At 42.6% G+C, this 17360-nt stretch overlaps 1 protein-coding gene across 5 annotated transcripts in view; it reads left to right on the forward strand.

The window, feature by feature from the left end:
- Positions 1–17360, forward strand: part of pdzd2 (PDZ domain containing 2) — a 107553-nt gene that overhangs the window by 13879 nt on the left and 76314 nt on the right. For all 5 annotated transcript variants that reach the window (XR_016114778.1, XM_088995113.1, XM_088995116.1 and 2 more), the window contains exons 2-4: positions 1745–2090; positions 12327–12772; positions 14293–14800. Coding sequence is in view for 4 of the 5 variants with exons in the window: in XM_088995113.1 (XP_088851239.1) it covers positions 1965–2090; positions 12327–12772; positions 14293–14800 (1080 nt within the window). In the remaining variant the exon portion in view is untranslated. The remainder of the gene's footprint in view (positions 1–1744; positions 2091–12326; positions 12773–14292; positions 14801–17360) is intronic.

Below are 17360 nucleotides of genomic sequence, written 5' to 3' on the forward strand. Positions count from 1 at the left end.
CGAGCCCCCATTCATACAGTTTACATTCTTTTTTTTACCTGTTGTCTCTCAGTCTCTCATTCGCTCTCTCATAATCGCCCCACACACATCACACGCATTCCTCACTTTTTCACCAAGCACAGCAAAACTCATTCTGAATGGTTCGGTCACGTATTTGCCCCATATTGAACCATTCACTTTCCATATTGAACTTTCCCTCCATACCACTTTTTGGTTTTCAAATTCCTTGTCAGTCTTTAAAGTACTTGATACAACCCGATCAAAAGTACCGATCCTTAATTTATCAGAAGCGCTTGATCCCTTCAAAAATACTTCCAACAATTTCAGTAAAAGTACTCTAACCTCTATCTCACAAAAGTGCTCAAAAGCTCAATTCTCGTTCAAAAGTACAAAAAAAAACAATCCTAAAGTACTCGATCCTTAATTTAGCAAAAGCACTGGATCCTCCTCACAAAAGTACTTGGTCCTGATTGTAGACCAGTGTACTCAAATCTCTACTTCAAAGGGCTTTGATTATTTTTGCAAAAACACCAAGTCCTTTTTACTCTTTGTTAGGGATTATAGTTTCTATGATTCTTTGACAGAACAAAACAACAACAACAATAATAATAAACAAAAATAAATAAAAAACACATTGCATTTTCCACTCTTCATCCAGCCACAATGTATCTTTTTAGAATATCAATTCACGACGTACATCTAACCTTAATTTCAGCCAACAGAGAGAAGATCAATTTGGAGGATAATTGTCCTCTTACCTAGTCAAATATGTTGACCGCCCGCTGTTCTGTCCGTTGACCAAAACCTCAGTCGGATTTCAAGTCAGGGTTACCATTTGTTGGAGGAGAGTGACCTTCTTTCCTCTGTGTGTTTGTTAACATCGGATGATGAGGACTTTGGTTATCCAAACACACGCTGGAGTCGATGAAATGTACCTTTGAAGAGTTGATTTGCTAATATTCCGGACACACATGATTTACAGACAATGGCTTCTTGATCACAAGTGTGTCCACACACACCATGGACGCACAACATATTTATTTCATCAGAATGACGGTATCAAGACTATGGCGCGACAACGAGGCGGAATTGTTCCAAAACAATTCTCAGCTTTTATCAGTCTGTCTCCAGAAAGTCTCCAATAACCAGTGTATCAAGGTTAATAGATGGCTCCAAGAATTAAATTGGTTCACTCTGCGTATCAGAAGGTTATACAGGCTAGAGTAAATATGGCGGAAGATGCAAATCACAACATTATTTTCATGACATATTGAGAAAAGAAAAAAGTCCCATCTTAACTAAACAAATTATATTCAGAAATAATCTTTCAGCGGGCAACTGGTTCAGGTTGTCCCACACTCACTGCCTGACGACAGCTGGGATAGGCTCCAGCACCCTCGTGACCCTTGTTTGGGATAAAGCGGATCAGAAAATGGATGGATTGGTGAACGGTTCACATTGTAAAAAAATAAAATAAAATACCTACATCATTGTCAGACGAATAAAGGTTTTCTGATTCTGATAACCAGTAAATGTTAGATAATTCTTCCACATTTTGCACTTAATTTCCCTTTCCACTGTAAGATGATTTGTGAGGCTGTAAAACAAGTGCTCATTGTGAGGAAACAGTACTCTTGATGATTCTTCACACTTGAATGAATATGGTTATTTTAATTAAAACAGTATTTCAATATAATGTGTCTGATTGATCATAAATTAGCCAACATCATTTTCTTCCTTTCAGGTATTCATATGCTACAAAATCCCCACAAGGCCTACACAAGCACCCAAACCATCCTCCAGAATCTGGAATACTGAACACAAGACCAACCTGCTTCAATACAAACAAACATTGACAGTGTTGGCTGCAAAAAAATGATAGGTTTAATGCACTCAAAATAAACTTATTCCTTGTGCCTACATTTTTTTTGATGAGGGAGGTGCAACAGGCTTAGGATGTCAGAATGCCTATATCCAAGGACAATGCCTTCAACATCCTTTCACTACTAAAGGAGTGGCTTGGAGCTCATGGTGAAAGATCACAGCGGAAGGACAACTTGAAAGTGGAAAGTGCTATCTGTGTCAGCAAGGTACTTCGCTTCCTGTGTATCTGCATTTTGTTGATATAAAATCAGTTACTCCTATCTGTTTTGATCCACGGTGTCAATTAAATTGTGATGATTTAAACATAAAATGTATCGATGAAAAGGTTTCTTCAGCCGTCATCTGTACTTCTTTGAAGGTGTCGGACGTTTTGCTTCTTATCAAAGAGACTTTGTCAGCGAACTAAAATTTGCTGGTGGCTCTGGCCCTATACAGGTAACATCCGATTTACGACCGGCACACGTTACGACCACCCATACTTACGACCACGACTGCCGGCGACCTTTTTTTGCCACAACCGTTTTTTTTTTTATTCTACGGCTGCCACTGCTACGGCAGAGGTCCGTGCAGGATGATTTATTATGCTACAACACAAAGCGCTGGTCCCAAAAATAGGACCAGGGAAATAATAATAAATAATCAAAAATAAAGAATACCAAAAACAACAAGTGTGGAGGAAAAATGGGAAACCCGACAATGGCGAGAAGCAACTCGCACACGGTGGTGCAGAAATTGAACAATCCCGAAAGGATTACAGGATGTGGGGGGGCGGGAGGGGGAGGCTCGGACGCCGATATAGAAAGTCCAGGGTAAGACAAAGTACAAATACAATTTTACACCGTCCCTTTTTCTTACGCGATGCCCTGAAGAAGGAAATTGTTGCAAGCGGGGAGGCTTGGCCCCACCCCCAGCTGTCAATACAAACGTGATGTGTTTACAGCGACGCCGAGGCGCAGCGGCTGCGATCCCCGTGACACAAACGCCACGTCGAGCTCACGGTCGACGCCGCCGCCTCTTTGAGACAGGTGATCTCTTCTGGCTTCTCCGTTAGCCGAGAGAGCGATTGTTGGACAGCTCGCATGCGTGGGAACCCGTGCGTATTTGGGTCAGCAGAAAGCGTGTGTAATGATGATCGATAATACAAACTATAAAATAATTAAAATGACACTAAAAGTTATACAATTTAAAATTAACTGTCAACATTTTGGTATGTAGTAGTATTCAATAGAAAATGATGCTTAAAAACTTTGATTGACATTGTATACTATCCTGTCGTATCGGAGATGCCAGCATGTCGTCATTTGTTATGACGACAATTGATCCTCGCGTCAGCCATTTTGAATGCTTTTCAATTTACGGTCGTTTGACTTACGACGGTTTTCTCGGAACGGAACCCGGTCGTAACTTGGATGTTACCTGTATATATATCCCCACTGTCCAGAGGTAGCGGTACCAGCCTCTGCTATGATAGGTCCCTGCTCTATGGTTGGGGGGAGCAGTGAACAATTTCCTGAGGCTTTACTGATTGCTTCTATTGTCCTGACTGATTATGGTCTACGACTGGGCTGATGCGCCATTTGCTCTGGTGTCACCTCATCAGCATAACTAAGCCTGTGTGGTCACACTCTCAGGGGTGTGTTGTAAGAACGATCCAAATTAAACGTCACACCACCATGGCGATTTAGTGAAGAGGTAGAAACACCTGCAATGTAAGGGACTGCTACTCCTCTTGTTCGGTTCAAATTATTGTTTCTCTTCTGGTTCGGTGTTCAACGAAGTTCAGTGATAAAAATATCAGTGACGATGATAGATGGTGAACAAAAAACTACTTTATTCTAGTGAGACAGAAAAAGCACTTCTATCGTCTAGGCAGGAGCGAAGTCAGAGCACACGAACAAAGATAGGAACAAAGAGGGAAGAGCTCCCGCTCTGACTAGTTTTTGAACGTCCACAGCAGCGATCTGTTGTCCAATCAGCTACAGACAACTCAGTGTTGGCTGGACATAGACGGAAACTTGATACTCGTTACATCCTGCTTTCATACGGTTCGACTGAATTGAACATGCAATAATATAATATGTACTAAACTAACATGGGATAATATAATACGTTTACTAATGTGCATAAACACTCTATCACCTCTCCTTTTAGTATCTTCAGGATTTTTGGTTTCGTTCCCTATTCTTTTCTTTTGACATTTGTTAAAAGACCACTGAGGGTAACCACAGTTTGTGAGTGCTCTCCTGACATGTTTTGACTCCTTTTCTCTACCTTGAACGCTTGTTGGTATTAGTTTAGCCCTATGCTGGAGGGTTCTGATAACTCCTAGTTTGTGTTGTAGCGGGTGGTTGGATTCAAAAAGTAAGTATTGGTCAGTGTGCATGGCCTAAAAGTCTTTTGTTTTTAGCGCTCTGTCCTCTTCTATAATTACTTTACAATCCAAAATGGCCAGTTGGTTCTCTTTCATGTCCTCGCGAGTAAATTTAATGTTGTTGTCTACCGAGTTGAGGTGATCTGTGAAGGATTGAATTTCTTGTTTTTTTAATTATGACGAAAGTGTCGTCCACATATCTAAATCAGTGCCGAGGTTTTGTCCCCGGGAAAGATGTGAGGGCCTGTTTCTCGATATCTTCCATGTACAGATGAGCCACTATGGGTAAAACTGATGAGCCCATAACACAACCAAGAATGTGTTTGTAAAATGTTTCCCGAAATTAAAAATACGTAGTATGAAGGCAAATTTCCAATAATTGGCAGATGTGGTCCGGTTTAAGTTTGGTTACCAACAAGCATTGAAAGTAGAGAAAAGGAGTCAAAACATCAATGAAAAGGTTTCTTCAGCCGTCATCTGTACTTCTTTGAAGGTGTCGGACGTTTCGCTTCTTATCCAAGAAACTTCGTCAGCAAACTAAAGTCTTACTGGTAATTATCGGCCATATATATATATATATATATATATATATATATATATATATATATATATATATATATATATATATATATATATATATATCCCTACTGTCCAGACATGGCGGTGCCGGACTCTGCTATGATAGGTCCCTGCTCTCAGGTTGGGGGGACCAGAGGACTACTCCCTGCAGCTGTTCGTAAGTGTAACATTATTACATAACAATGTTAGTAAGTGTAACATGAGAAGAGAGAAAGGCGTTAACTACTCTACAAAAAGATTAAAATATTACTATTTTGGCAGCAAACAAGGGTTGGTGTACAGTGCTTCTCAACACATTGGATTATAAGACAAAATAAATGGGTTAATCAGTGATTCTTCCACTTATGAGCAACTAAAAAGGGACCCTTCCAATAGATACAAGAAAGAAATGATAGACTGTCTCCAAAAGTTAGAGAAAGAAAAAAACAGAGACAAACATATGTATTTTAGATTATACCCGGGGGAGGCCACGCCATGTATCTATGGCCTGCCAAAAATACATAAAGAAGGGTTCCCCCTCAGACCCATTGTTCGTAGCATTGACTCCTCTACATACAATGTAGCCAAATATTTAAAAACTATCTTAGCTCCGTTGGTTGGTAACACATAATTTCACGAAGAAAACACCACACGGTTTGTAGAGAAGATCAAAGACCTCATATTGGACCTGGAAGAACTGAACCAGAAGAAGAACAGATTTCACCTAACATAAACAAATTCTCAAAAAAAGACATAGCAGGGATAATACTAGTGGACCTCAATCTGCAGTACATATCCACCTAAAAGCTGGCAACCCTTATGATGACAACAATGAAGTTAAAATCTTAGCGAAAGAAAATAAATGGTTTGAAAGGGGACCATCCAGAGCAAATGGGGCGAAAAAGGCCAGTCGTAGAACATAATCAGTCAGGACAATAGAAGCAATAAGTGTTGCCTCAGGAAATGGTCCTCTCCTCCCCCCCAACATTAGGCTGGTCCTATCATAGCAGAGGCTGGCACTGCCACCTCTGGACAGTATATATATATATATATATATATATATATATATATATATATATATATATATATATATATATATATATATATATATATATATATATATATAAAATAATCATCATCTCACCCCTCATGGGTGGTGTCTGTCCCCCATTTTTTTTGGCCTCTACCAGAAGCCAGAAAGCTTGAGGGTTCTGCGCAGTATCCGTGCTGTTCCCAGCACTGCGCTTTTCTGGACCGAGATATCCGATGTTGTTCCCGGGATCTGTTGCAACCACTCGTCCAGTTTGGGGGTCACTGCCCCAAGTGCTCCGACCACCACAGGCACGACTGTCACCTTTACCTTCCAGGCTCTCTCCAGCTCCTCTCTGAGCCCTTGGTATTTCTCGATTTTCTCATGTTCCTTCTTTCTGATGTTCCCATCACTCGGGACCGCTACATCCACGACAACGGCTTTCCTTTCCCCTTTATCTATGACCACGATATCTGGTTGGTTGGCCATTACCATCTTGTCAGTCTGTATCTGGAAGTCCCACAGGATTTTTGCTCGGTCATTCTCCACCACCTTGGGAGGTGTTTCCCATTTTGACCTTGGGGTTTCCAGTCCATACTCCGCACAGATGTTTCGGTAGACTATGCCAGCCACCTGGTTATGGCGCTCCATCTAGGCTTTCCCTGACAGCATCTTACACCCTGCAGTTACGTGTTGGATTGTCTCAGGTGCCTCTTTGCACAACCTACACCTTGGGTCTTGTCTGGTGTGGTATATCCCTGCCTCTATGGCTCTGGTGTTCAGGGCCTGCTCTTGGGCAGCCAGGATGAGTGCCTCTGTGCTGTCCTTTAGGCCAGCCCTCTCTAGCCACTGATAGGACTTCTTGAGATCAGCCACTTCTGCTATGGTTCGGTGGTACATCCCGTGTAGGGGCTTTTCCTCCCATGATTGTCCCTCTTCCAGCACCTCATCCTCTGTTCCCCATTGACTGAGACATTCTCTGAGTACATCATCCGTTGGAGCCTTCTCTTTGATGTATTCATGGAGCTTGGATGTTTCATCCTGGACAGTGGCTCTCACACTCACTAGTCCCCGGCCTCCTTCCTTACGGCTTGTGTACAGTCTCAGGGTGCTGGACTTGGGATGGAACCCTCCGTGCATGGTGAGGAGTTTTCGGGTCTTAACATCCGTGGTCTGAATCTCTTCCTTTGGCCACCTTATTATTCCTGCAGGGTATCTGATCACTGGCAGGGCATAGCTGTTTATTGCCCGGGTCTTGTTCTTGCCATTGAGCTGGCTTCTGAGGACTTGCCTCACCCGCTGGAGGTATTTGGTCGTAGCCGCTTTCCTTGTTGCTAATTTGAGGTTGCCATTGGCCTGTGGTATACCGAGGTACTTGTAGCTGTTTTCAATGTCTGCTATTGTATATATATATATATATATATATATATATATATATATATATATATATATATATATATATATATATATCCTCGTGTCACCCACCATGGGTGGTGTCTGTCCCCCATTTTAGCTCAGGTCCTCTACCAGAGGCCAGTAAGCTTGTGGGTTCTGCGCAGTATCCATGCTGTTCCTCGCAGTGCGCTTTTCTGGACCAAGATATCTGATGTTCCCGGGATCTGTTGCAACCACTCGTCTAGTTTGGGGGTCACTGCCCCGAGTGCTCCGACCACCACAGGCACGACTGTCACCTTTACCTTCCAGGCTCTCTTCAGCTCCTCTCTGAGGCCTTGGTATTTCTCGATTTTCTCATGTTCCTTCTTTCTGATGTTTCCATCACTCGGGAGCGCTACATCCACGACAACGGCTCTCCATTGCCCTTTATCTATGACCAGATATCTGGTTGGTTGGCCATTACCATCTTGTTAGTCTATCTGGAAGTCCCACAGGATATTTGCTCGGTCATTCTCTACTACCTTGGGAGGTGTTTCCCATTTTGACCTTGGGGTTTCCAGTCCATACTCCACACCGATGTTTCGGTAGACTACGCCAGCCACCTGGTTATGGCGCTCCATGTAGGCTTTCCCTGCAAGCATCTTACACCCTGCAGTTATGTGTTGGATTGTCTCAGGTGCCTCTTTGCACAACCTACCTTCCCTGGTGTGGTATATCCGTGCCTCTATGGCTCTGGTGTTCAGGGCCTGCTCTTGAGCAGCCAGGATGATTGCCTCTGTGCTGTCCTTTAGGCCAGCCCTCTCTAGCCACTGATAGGACTTCTTGAGATCAGCCACTTCTGCTATGGTTCGGTGGTACATCCCGTGTAGGGGCTTTTCCTCCCATGATTGTCCCTCTTCCAGCACCTCATCCTCTGTTCCCCATTGACTGAGACATTCTCTGAGTACATCATCCGTTGGAGCCTTCTCTTTGATGTATTCATGGAGCTTGGATGTTTCATCCTGGACAGTGGCTCTCACACTCACTAGTCCCCGGCCTCCTTCCTTACGGCTGGTGTACAGTCCTAGGGTGCTGGACTTGGGATGGAACCCTCCGTGCATGGTGAGGAGTTTTCGGGTCTTAACATCCGTGGTCTGAATCTCTTCCTTTGGCCACCTTATTATTCCTGCAGGGTATCTGATCACTGGCAGGGCATAGCTGCTTATTGCCCGGGTCTTGTTCTTGTCATTGAGCTGGCTTCTCAGGACTTGCCTCACCCGCTGGAGGTATTTGGTCGTAGCCGCTTTCCTTGTTGTGAGTTCGAGGTTGCCATTGGCCTGTGGTATACAGGGTACTTGTAGCTGTTTTCAATGTCTGCTATTGTTCCTTCAGGGAGTGAGACCCCTTCAGTGTGGACTACCTTGCCCGTCTTTGTCACCATCCGACTACATTTCTCCAGCCAGAATGACATCCCGATGTCACTGCTGTAGATCCTGGTTGTGTGGATCAGGGAGTCTATGTCCCTTTCGCTCTTAGCATACAGCTTTACGTCATCCATGTAGAGGAGGTGACTGATCATAGCTCCATTTCTGAGGCGGTATCCATAGCCTGTCTTGGCGATTATCTGGCTGAGGGGGTTCAGTCCAATGCAGAACAGCAGTGGTGAGAGTGCATCACCTTGGTATATGCCACATTTGATGGACACTTGCGTTAGTGGCTTGCCATTGGCTTCAAGTGTGGTTCTCCACATCCTCATCGAGTTTGCAACGAAGGTTCTCAGGGTCCTGTTGACCTTATACAACTCCAAGAATTCAGTGATCCATGTGTGTGGCATCGAGTCATATGCTTTCTTGTAATCATTCCAGGCTGTGCACAGGTTGGTATGTCGGGACCTGCAGTCATGTGCGACAGTCATGTGCGACTGTTCTGTCAGCGAGCAGCTGATGTTTGGCACCTCTCGTATCTCTACCAATGCCTTTCTGTGCTTTGCTCATGTATTGATCCATGTGTCCACTTATCTTAGCCGCAATGATGCCAGACATGAGCTTCCACGTTGGACGGAACTGCACCCTTTGAGGAATCCTTCATGATCAGGATTGTTCGCCCTTTGGTTAGACATCCTGGGTGAGTCCCATCCATCAGCAACTGGTTCATTTGTGCTGCTAGGTGCTTGTGGAGTGCTGTGAGTTTCTTTAGCCAGTAGGTGTGGACCATATCCGGGCCTGGTGCCGTCCAGTTTTTCATACCTGAGACTCTTTCTTGTATGTCTGCCGCTGTGATGGTAACTGGGTTCTGTTCAGGGAGGTTGCTGTGCTCCTTTTTCAGAGTCACCAGCCATTGTGCACTGCTGTTATGTGCGACCTCTTTCTCCCATATGCCTTTCCAGTATCTTTCAGTTTCCAGCTTTGAAGGATCTGCTCTGCTGTTAGAACCCTGCCACTGAGCGTACAGTTTCGCAGGTTGTGTTGCGAACAGCCTGTTTATTCTTCTGGCCTCATTCTCTTTCGTGTACCTCTTTAGGCGACTGGACAAGGCCTGAAGCCTTTGTTTGGCAGTTTCGAGTACTTCAGGTATGGTTATCTGCATGTACCTCTTGGGTATTGGCCTTTTATTCACACCTCTCTGGGTCTCCGTCGATTGACTCACATCTTTCCGAGCCGCCTTGATCTTAGCCTCCAACCGGCTTATGGATAACAAATCTCGTGGCTCTCACAATTGCTCTTGTAGCCAACCATCTCTAGGATCACTGATGCTGAAGCGTATATCAGCTCATTCGTTTCTGTGATCGTTCCGGTCGGGATCGCTCTCAGTGCTGCGTTCACAGTTTCCATGAGACTTTCAGGTGGTACTTCACATAGCCGTTGTAATCGGTTTCTTGGTTGCGCAGTTTTCATTCTTGCCATGATCTTATTTCTCAGGTCAGTTGCTGATCAAGGTGCTCTGGTTCCCCAGCACCTGATGCAGACCTTGTTTGGCCGGGCGACGTCTGAGCCGGCATGTCATTCAATTTATTCTCTCATCATTGCATTAGCGTGAAGGGTCTTGCCCAAGGACCCACACTGGATGATGTTTTGTGCTTATTTTCTCTGCCCCAAGCGGGATTCAAACCCTCGTCTCCCGTATGCCAAAATGCTGCCTTATCAGCTGAGCTATGCAGCCGCTATATATATATATATATATATATATATATATATATATATATATATATATATATATATATATATATATATATATATATATATATATATATATATCGGATATATCGATAGTCCTGGTTATATCGATACTATTTCTATGCACGCACGGAGAAAATTACATGCAAACAGGGTCGGATATATCGATAGTCCCGGTTATATCGATATTTTTTCGGACTCCCTTGAATATCGATATAACGAGACTTTACTGTATATGACAAAGCCTCTTAGATAAGAAGCGAATTGTCGGACACCTTCAAATAATAATGATAATAATAATAATAATAATAATAATAATAATAATAATAATAATAATAATAATACATTTAATTTCAAGCGCCTTTCAAAACACCCAAGGACACTTTACAATAAAGACAATAAAACAAAGCACATAACAATGAAACCATAAGTAAAATGATACATAATAAAATAGCAGATTGAACTAGCAATTTTAAACAAATGGGTTTTGAGGTGGGACTTGAAAATAGGGAGGGAGTCAATATTACGGATGTTGGGTGGAAGTGAATTCCAGAGTTTGGGAGCAGAGCGGCTGAAAGCTCTGCATCCCATTGTGGTGAGATGGGCAGAGGACACATAGAGGTGAAGGGAGGATGAGGATTTGAGGGACCGAGAGGGAACAGAGATTTGAAGCAGGTCAGAAAGATAGGGAGGGGCAAGGTTAAGGATGGCTTTGAATGTAAACAGAATTATTTTGAATTTGATACGATGTTTAACAGGTAGCCAGAAAAGATAGTGAGATATCGAGGATGACACCCAGGCTCTTGACCTGAGGCGAGGAGGACACGGTTGAACTGTCAATGGTGAGAGAGAAACTGTTAGTTTTGTGGAGAGTGGATTTGGTACCGACAAGGAGAAGTTCAGTTTTTTTTTCACTGTTGCGCTTGAGAAAGTGGTGGGAAAGCCAGGATTTAATTTCTGAGAGGCAAAGTGAGAGGGATGAAGGTGGAAGAGAGGCGTCGGGTTTTCTGGAGAGGTAGAGTTGGAAGCAGTGAAAGTGAATGCCAAACTTACAGAAATATTGCCAAGAGGAAGTAGGTAGATAATAAAGAGAAGTGGCCCCAGGACAGACCCTTGAGGCACACCAGAGGACACAGGAGAGGACCGTGAGGTGAACGAGTTTATTTGGATAAATTGTTAGCGATCAGAGAGATAGGAAATGAAACCAGCAAAGTGGGGTGTGGGTGATGCCTAGGGTGGAAAGTCTGTCGAGCATGAAAGGTTGGGAAATGTATCAAAAGCTGAGGTCAGGTCGAGACGGATGAGGATGGAGAGGCGTAACTTTCTGATGGACCCTCCTCTCCAGAAAAAAAGATGAGGGGGTAGGCATGCTGAAACCAAGTTGCTGTTCTTGTTCATTTGCAATGCTGACACACATCCAGCTAAACAAAAAAATGTAATGAAATGTAAATTTCTCCTGTGCGAGACTAATAAAGGCAAATCCAATCCAATCCAAAGGCAGCGCAACCCTGAAGTTTTAGATCCTTAAGGCTGCAGAGACTGTGGATGTGTTGGATGTGGCTCCTGGTTTCTACTTCGAACGTTCTACCACTTTATGCTGTAAATGTTGTTGCTTGTCAATGAGGTTGGTGGATCAGGAAATAAAAAATCACCGAACAACAACCTCGAGTGCTTATCTCAGAGCCACACCAATAATTGTATGTGCATCCTTGGTCATTAACACAAATGACAGAGGTAAAAATGTTGTGTTGTGGCAACTCTGAATCATACAAGCCAAAATCAAAAGACAAATAATACATGATTTGAAACACTTAATAGATTGACATGAACTATACTGTGAAGGGAGGGTTAGTCCATGATTTGAGATTGATAAAACAATGTACAAGGTCAGTCATTGTTTTATTTGCTTGATCATGTCTTTGTCTTCTTTTCACAGGCCTGTGACCAGAATGAAGATAAAGTGTGCAGTTGCAGCGATATCAATGTGGAGAATTTGTCCCTGTGTCTGGCTGCTATCCAGAAGCTAGTAGAATATATCAACTTTAACTTTGTGGAGGATCAGTCATCCACTGATCAGTCATCATCCAACGAGAGATCAGATGTTGAGGTTCACTCTATTTCTATCAGGAAAAATGAAGGCGATCCATCTGATTTTGGTCTAAGCTTTGGAAACATCCCCATTTTTGGGGATCCTGATGGAAGAAAAAAAGGAGGACCAAGGAGGAGAAGAGATCAGAGCCCGATCAAGCATGTAGGCTGCATCTGGGTAACCGAAGTGAGAAAGGAAAGCCCAGCAGCCTGCTCGGGCAGAATTAAGCTGAGAGATGAATTGCTATCACTGAATGGGCAGCTGATGGTGGGAGTTAATGTTAGTGGGGCCAGGTAAGTCGACTGAAGCAAATTGCCAGACAACAAAGTTTTATTTTAAAAGTAAGATGACAAATACAAATATTCCAGCAATAAATTGTCATGGTACAGACGAGAATAACCAGGGTTATATATTGGTTTCATAGTTGTCATGGAGCAATTACAAAAGTACTTGGTGTGCAGAATAACATTTTACATTAAGAATTGTTAACAACCTCTATTATGCATGCACAATTTTACAAACCCTTGGACATATTGTGGTCATGCATGACTGTGCATTCACCATTTAAGATTATTTTGTATTACAGTGAGACCTCAACTTACAAACACCTTAACTTACAAACTTTTCGTCTTACAAACATCAAATTTATGAAAATTAAACCTTATAATAAGCACTATTTTCATAATACACACCCACCACGGCTGGCGGAGTGATCTTCGGCGGAAGCACACGACCGAACAGCACAGAGGTTAAGTTACCAACAGTCCTTATGGAAGGTGACTCTCCTTCCATAAGCCATCAACGACCATCAAAAAGGCCAATAAAACTTTATTTTACAGCAGTTTATTGCTTTAATTATAGTCCTCATGTAATGCGCCTCTCTTTCCAAACAGCAATTCCCTTTGACCTTCGACCTCCAACACCATTCCATCAAGCCATAAATGACCATCACAAATGTAAATAAAGTGACTTTATGATACAATTCAGTGTATTTCTTTCATTACAATACAATAGCACATTTATTATACATAGAATAAGGTATGTTGTGTGTAGTTTTAAGGCTTATTTAGTTGAAAAGTATATTTTATGTAACCCAGGAACAGATTATTCCCATTTTAATGGTTTCCTATGGGATTTTTTTTTTTTTTTTTTTTTAGATACACACTTTTCGCCTTACGCACTCTGTCTGGGAACCAATTAAGTTCGTAAGTTGAGGTCTCACTGTATTGTGCTGGTTGACATCCAGATTCAACCCCCAAATGTAAAAAAACAGACTTTTGATGACATTTACAGTATAAATCATATATTGTACTGTACTGTGTAGTGAACATTTATGAATCACAGTAAGGTTCTCGTTCTTCTTCATTGATTACACCACAGGTGAAGGTCAAGGCATGTGTGCCAAATCTGGTCTGCCACATGCTTTTATTCAGCCTATGAAAGCAAATCAAGCATGTTGAGTGCCATGATGCTTGCTGAAATCCAAACCAAATTTTCAAATTGTATGTAAACCACAATAACAGCCATTATTATTGACTTCAGATTTTAAAATTAGTTATTCATTAATTTGTTGTGTTCTTTATGTAATATGTAGCAGAGATGAAACATTCTAATGATTTCCCCAAATTCATAACGACCCTTGAGAGGAAACCGTAACTACAATGTGGCCTGCGGCAAAAAAAAATGAGTTTGACATCTCTGGACTACACCACTGGAATAAAACTGCCCAAAAAAAGGCGAACGTCCAAAAGTGCCAATGTTGAGATTGGAGAGTGTTAAGAGTGCCGACTAATACCTGACTGTGTATTTATAGTTACCTGGCTGATCAATGCTGGAATGGAGGCTATATTTGCCTTGTCCTGCTGCGTCGAGTCAAGCGAAAAGCTCCTCTGCCTCCCTGTGGTGTTGATGACTGTCCGAGTTCTCAGATCAGTAATGACTGCTGCAATGACCAGCCGCAGTGCATAACTTCCGCTGACTCTATTGATAGTCCAGTAACATGCAAATGCACTCGCAAAATTGGAGTCACATCACGGTCTCCCTGTAAAAGAGACAGCAAGGAAGATTCCGACTCAGAGCTTCAGAGAAATTGTTTTGACCTCAGCGCTTCTAGCTTTGTCAATAAAGGATGCAGCCCTTCGAAAGCAAACTCTGGGCATGTCTTTTCCACATATGTGCCAACAGAGAAAAATCGGGGCACATTTCCTCATTTCAAAGTTTCCCACCTTCATCGTCAAGGCCCTGCTACGCTGCCTTTCAGAAGTCACAACCAACTGTTGGAAAACAAAAGGGATTCTTACTGCAGTCACCTGTCAGACCAGGTAATTCCGTCATTTTTATCCCTGTAATGCACGGGTTTGTGTTGTTTTTGTGTTACTGTTGCTTTTGCCTTTCTGTTCCCCCAGTTTGTTGAACAAAATATTTTTCTCTAGCGGTGATCACTGAGCTTTGGGTACGAGAACAGATCAGAAACAGGATATTTGACAGTCTCACCTTTCATTTGAGTCTCCGTTGTTCCTTATTACAGTACTTTTATTTATAAGCAGGTCTACAGAATAACTTTTATATGATCATTTTTCTTTTTTTTTTAAACTCGGACTACAATGACCCCAAATTTGACATTTTAGTCGCAAGTAGAAAATGTAGGAACGTACACTATAGCAGTGTTTTTCAACCTCTTTTCAACCAGGGCACGTTTTTTTACATTGGAATTTTTTTGCGGCACACCACAAACCATCTCGCAGGAAAGAGGCAATCAGTGATGTGTTGCCACACGGACAAATATTAAATTACCGTCCGTCTTTTTCAGCACGGACACAGGACAATGACATAATATTGGCAGAAAATTTTACATTTGAAAAAGGCGCATTGGATAGTTTCTCAGGGCACACCTGACGATCTCTCACGGTGCCGCAGCACAGTGGTTGAAAATCACTGCACTATAGTATGATTTTTGGTGGTTATATAGTTATATTTTTGCTCATCTTTACTTGACTGAAAAATGGACTGATGTGTGCAACAGTTTATCACCAACAAAATATGTTGAAAAATAACATATATATATATATATACACACACACACACACACACACACACAGTCTCTCAACGCCCTGCTGATCATCGATTGGGACTTCAACCATAATCAGAATCATCTTTATTGGCCAAGTGTGTAGAACACAGAAGGAATTTGCCTCTGGTAAAAGATGCTGCTCTCGTATCATCATTAAAAAAAGAACATGTAAAAAAGAACATGTAAATGTCCTTGAGCGCCTCAAAGTGGCTGATGCTGGTGATCATATAGGTCAGCAACAGTGAGTACAGAGCTAGAGCTACAATGATTATAACGGGAAAAGGTGGTGGGCAGGGTTCGGAGGTTCCAGTAGGATTTTCCATGCCCTTGTCTTGGTTCTTGCAGTGTGCAAGTCATCAATAATGGGTAAGGCGGGGCCAATGTCTTTTTCCACCATCCAAACTGTCCGTTGAAGTCGTATTTTGTCCATTTTTGTGGCGGGTCCGACCTAAACTGATGGAAGAACAAAGGATCGATTTGATGACTGCCGTGTAGAACTATCATAGCACTTCCTGTGGCAGGCCATGTTTTTTCAGCAGCTTCAGGAAGTACACCCTCTGTTGGGCCTTACTCAGGATGGAGTGGTGTTCATGTGATGGGAGACTGTGATTTCCAGGAACTTCAAAGTCTCGATGGTTGACACGGGGCTGTTGGAGAGTGTAAGGGGCAGCTGTGGTGACGGCTGTTTCCTGAAGTCTTGAGTGTGTTCAGCTCTAGGTTGTTGGTAGCTCCAGCTGCTCAACTTGTTGTCAGTGTGGAGACTCGTCGCCGTCTTTAAATGAGACACATGACTGTGTTGTCGTCTGCGAACTTCATGAATTTGACAGCTGCATGCGTTGATGTGCAATCATTCGTGTAGAGCAGGGTTCTGGAACCTTTTTGACTAAGAGAGCCATAAAAGTAAAATATTTAAAATGTTTTTCAGTGAGAGCCACACACACACACACACACACACACACACACACACACACACACACACACACACACACACACACACACACACACACACACACACACACACACACACACACACACACACACACACATGGAAACACGCATGCATGTGATTTCAACAAAATGTCAGAATATATTAAGTATATTATATTAATATATTAAGTATATTGATGCTAACGTTTGCATGGAGCTTGTCAAAGCGGCACTGATATTCAACTGTTTCATTCATGGTATTGTTTCATTGCAAATTAGAATCACGGCAGAACTTTTTCTATCCACAAAGGCGACTCCTTCCGTCCATTCAATCTGAAGTGTATGATACTCCTTTTCGACATCAACGGCCATAGGTCATCCAATCAAAATTGCTCTTTCCGACAACTGCCGCCCAAACAGGAAATAAAAAGCGAAAATATGTACATATTTAGTTTTATCGGCGAGCCAGATGCAATCATCAAAAGAGTCATATATGGCTCGCGAGCCATAGGTTCCTGACACATGGTGTAGAGCAGGGGTGGCCAACCAGTCAGAGACTAAGAGCCACATTTTTTACTATGTTACTGCAAAGAGCCACATCAACATGGCGGTGCGTGAACACGCAGCGGCTCCCCTCTCTCTCCCGTCAAATTGCCGTTTTTGTGTTTATTATGTTTGTTAAAGTCATTATTAGTGCCTTGCACGCTGGGTCCGATTTCATCTGTGCTGTATGCCATGCATTTGAGCATATTCGACAATAACGCTGACTTTGATGAACATGGGCACACATGAATGCTCCATCGCCCCATCCCTCACACACAGACCTCTGCTCAGACAGATTTATTATAAGTATCACCTTTTAAATACAAAATCAGCAAATATAT

This window comes from Hippocampus bargibanti, linkage group LG04, assembly GCF_051943395.1.
Source record: "Hippocampus bargibanti isolate YZ-2025 linkage group LG04, ASM5194339v1, whole genome shotgun sequence".
NCBI classification, from domain to species: Eukaryota; Metazoa; Chordata; class Actinopteri; order Syngnathiformes; family Syngnathidae; genus Hippocampus; species Hippocampus bargibanti.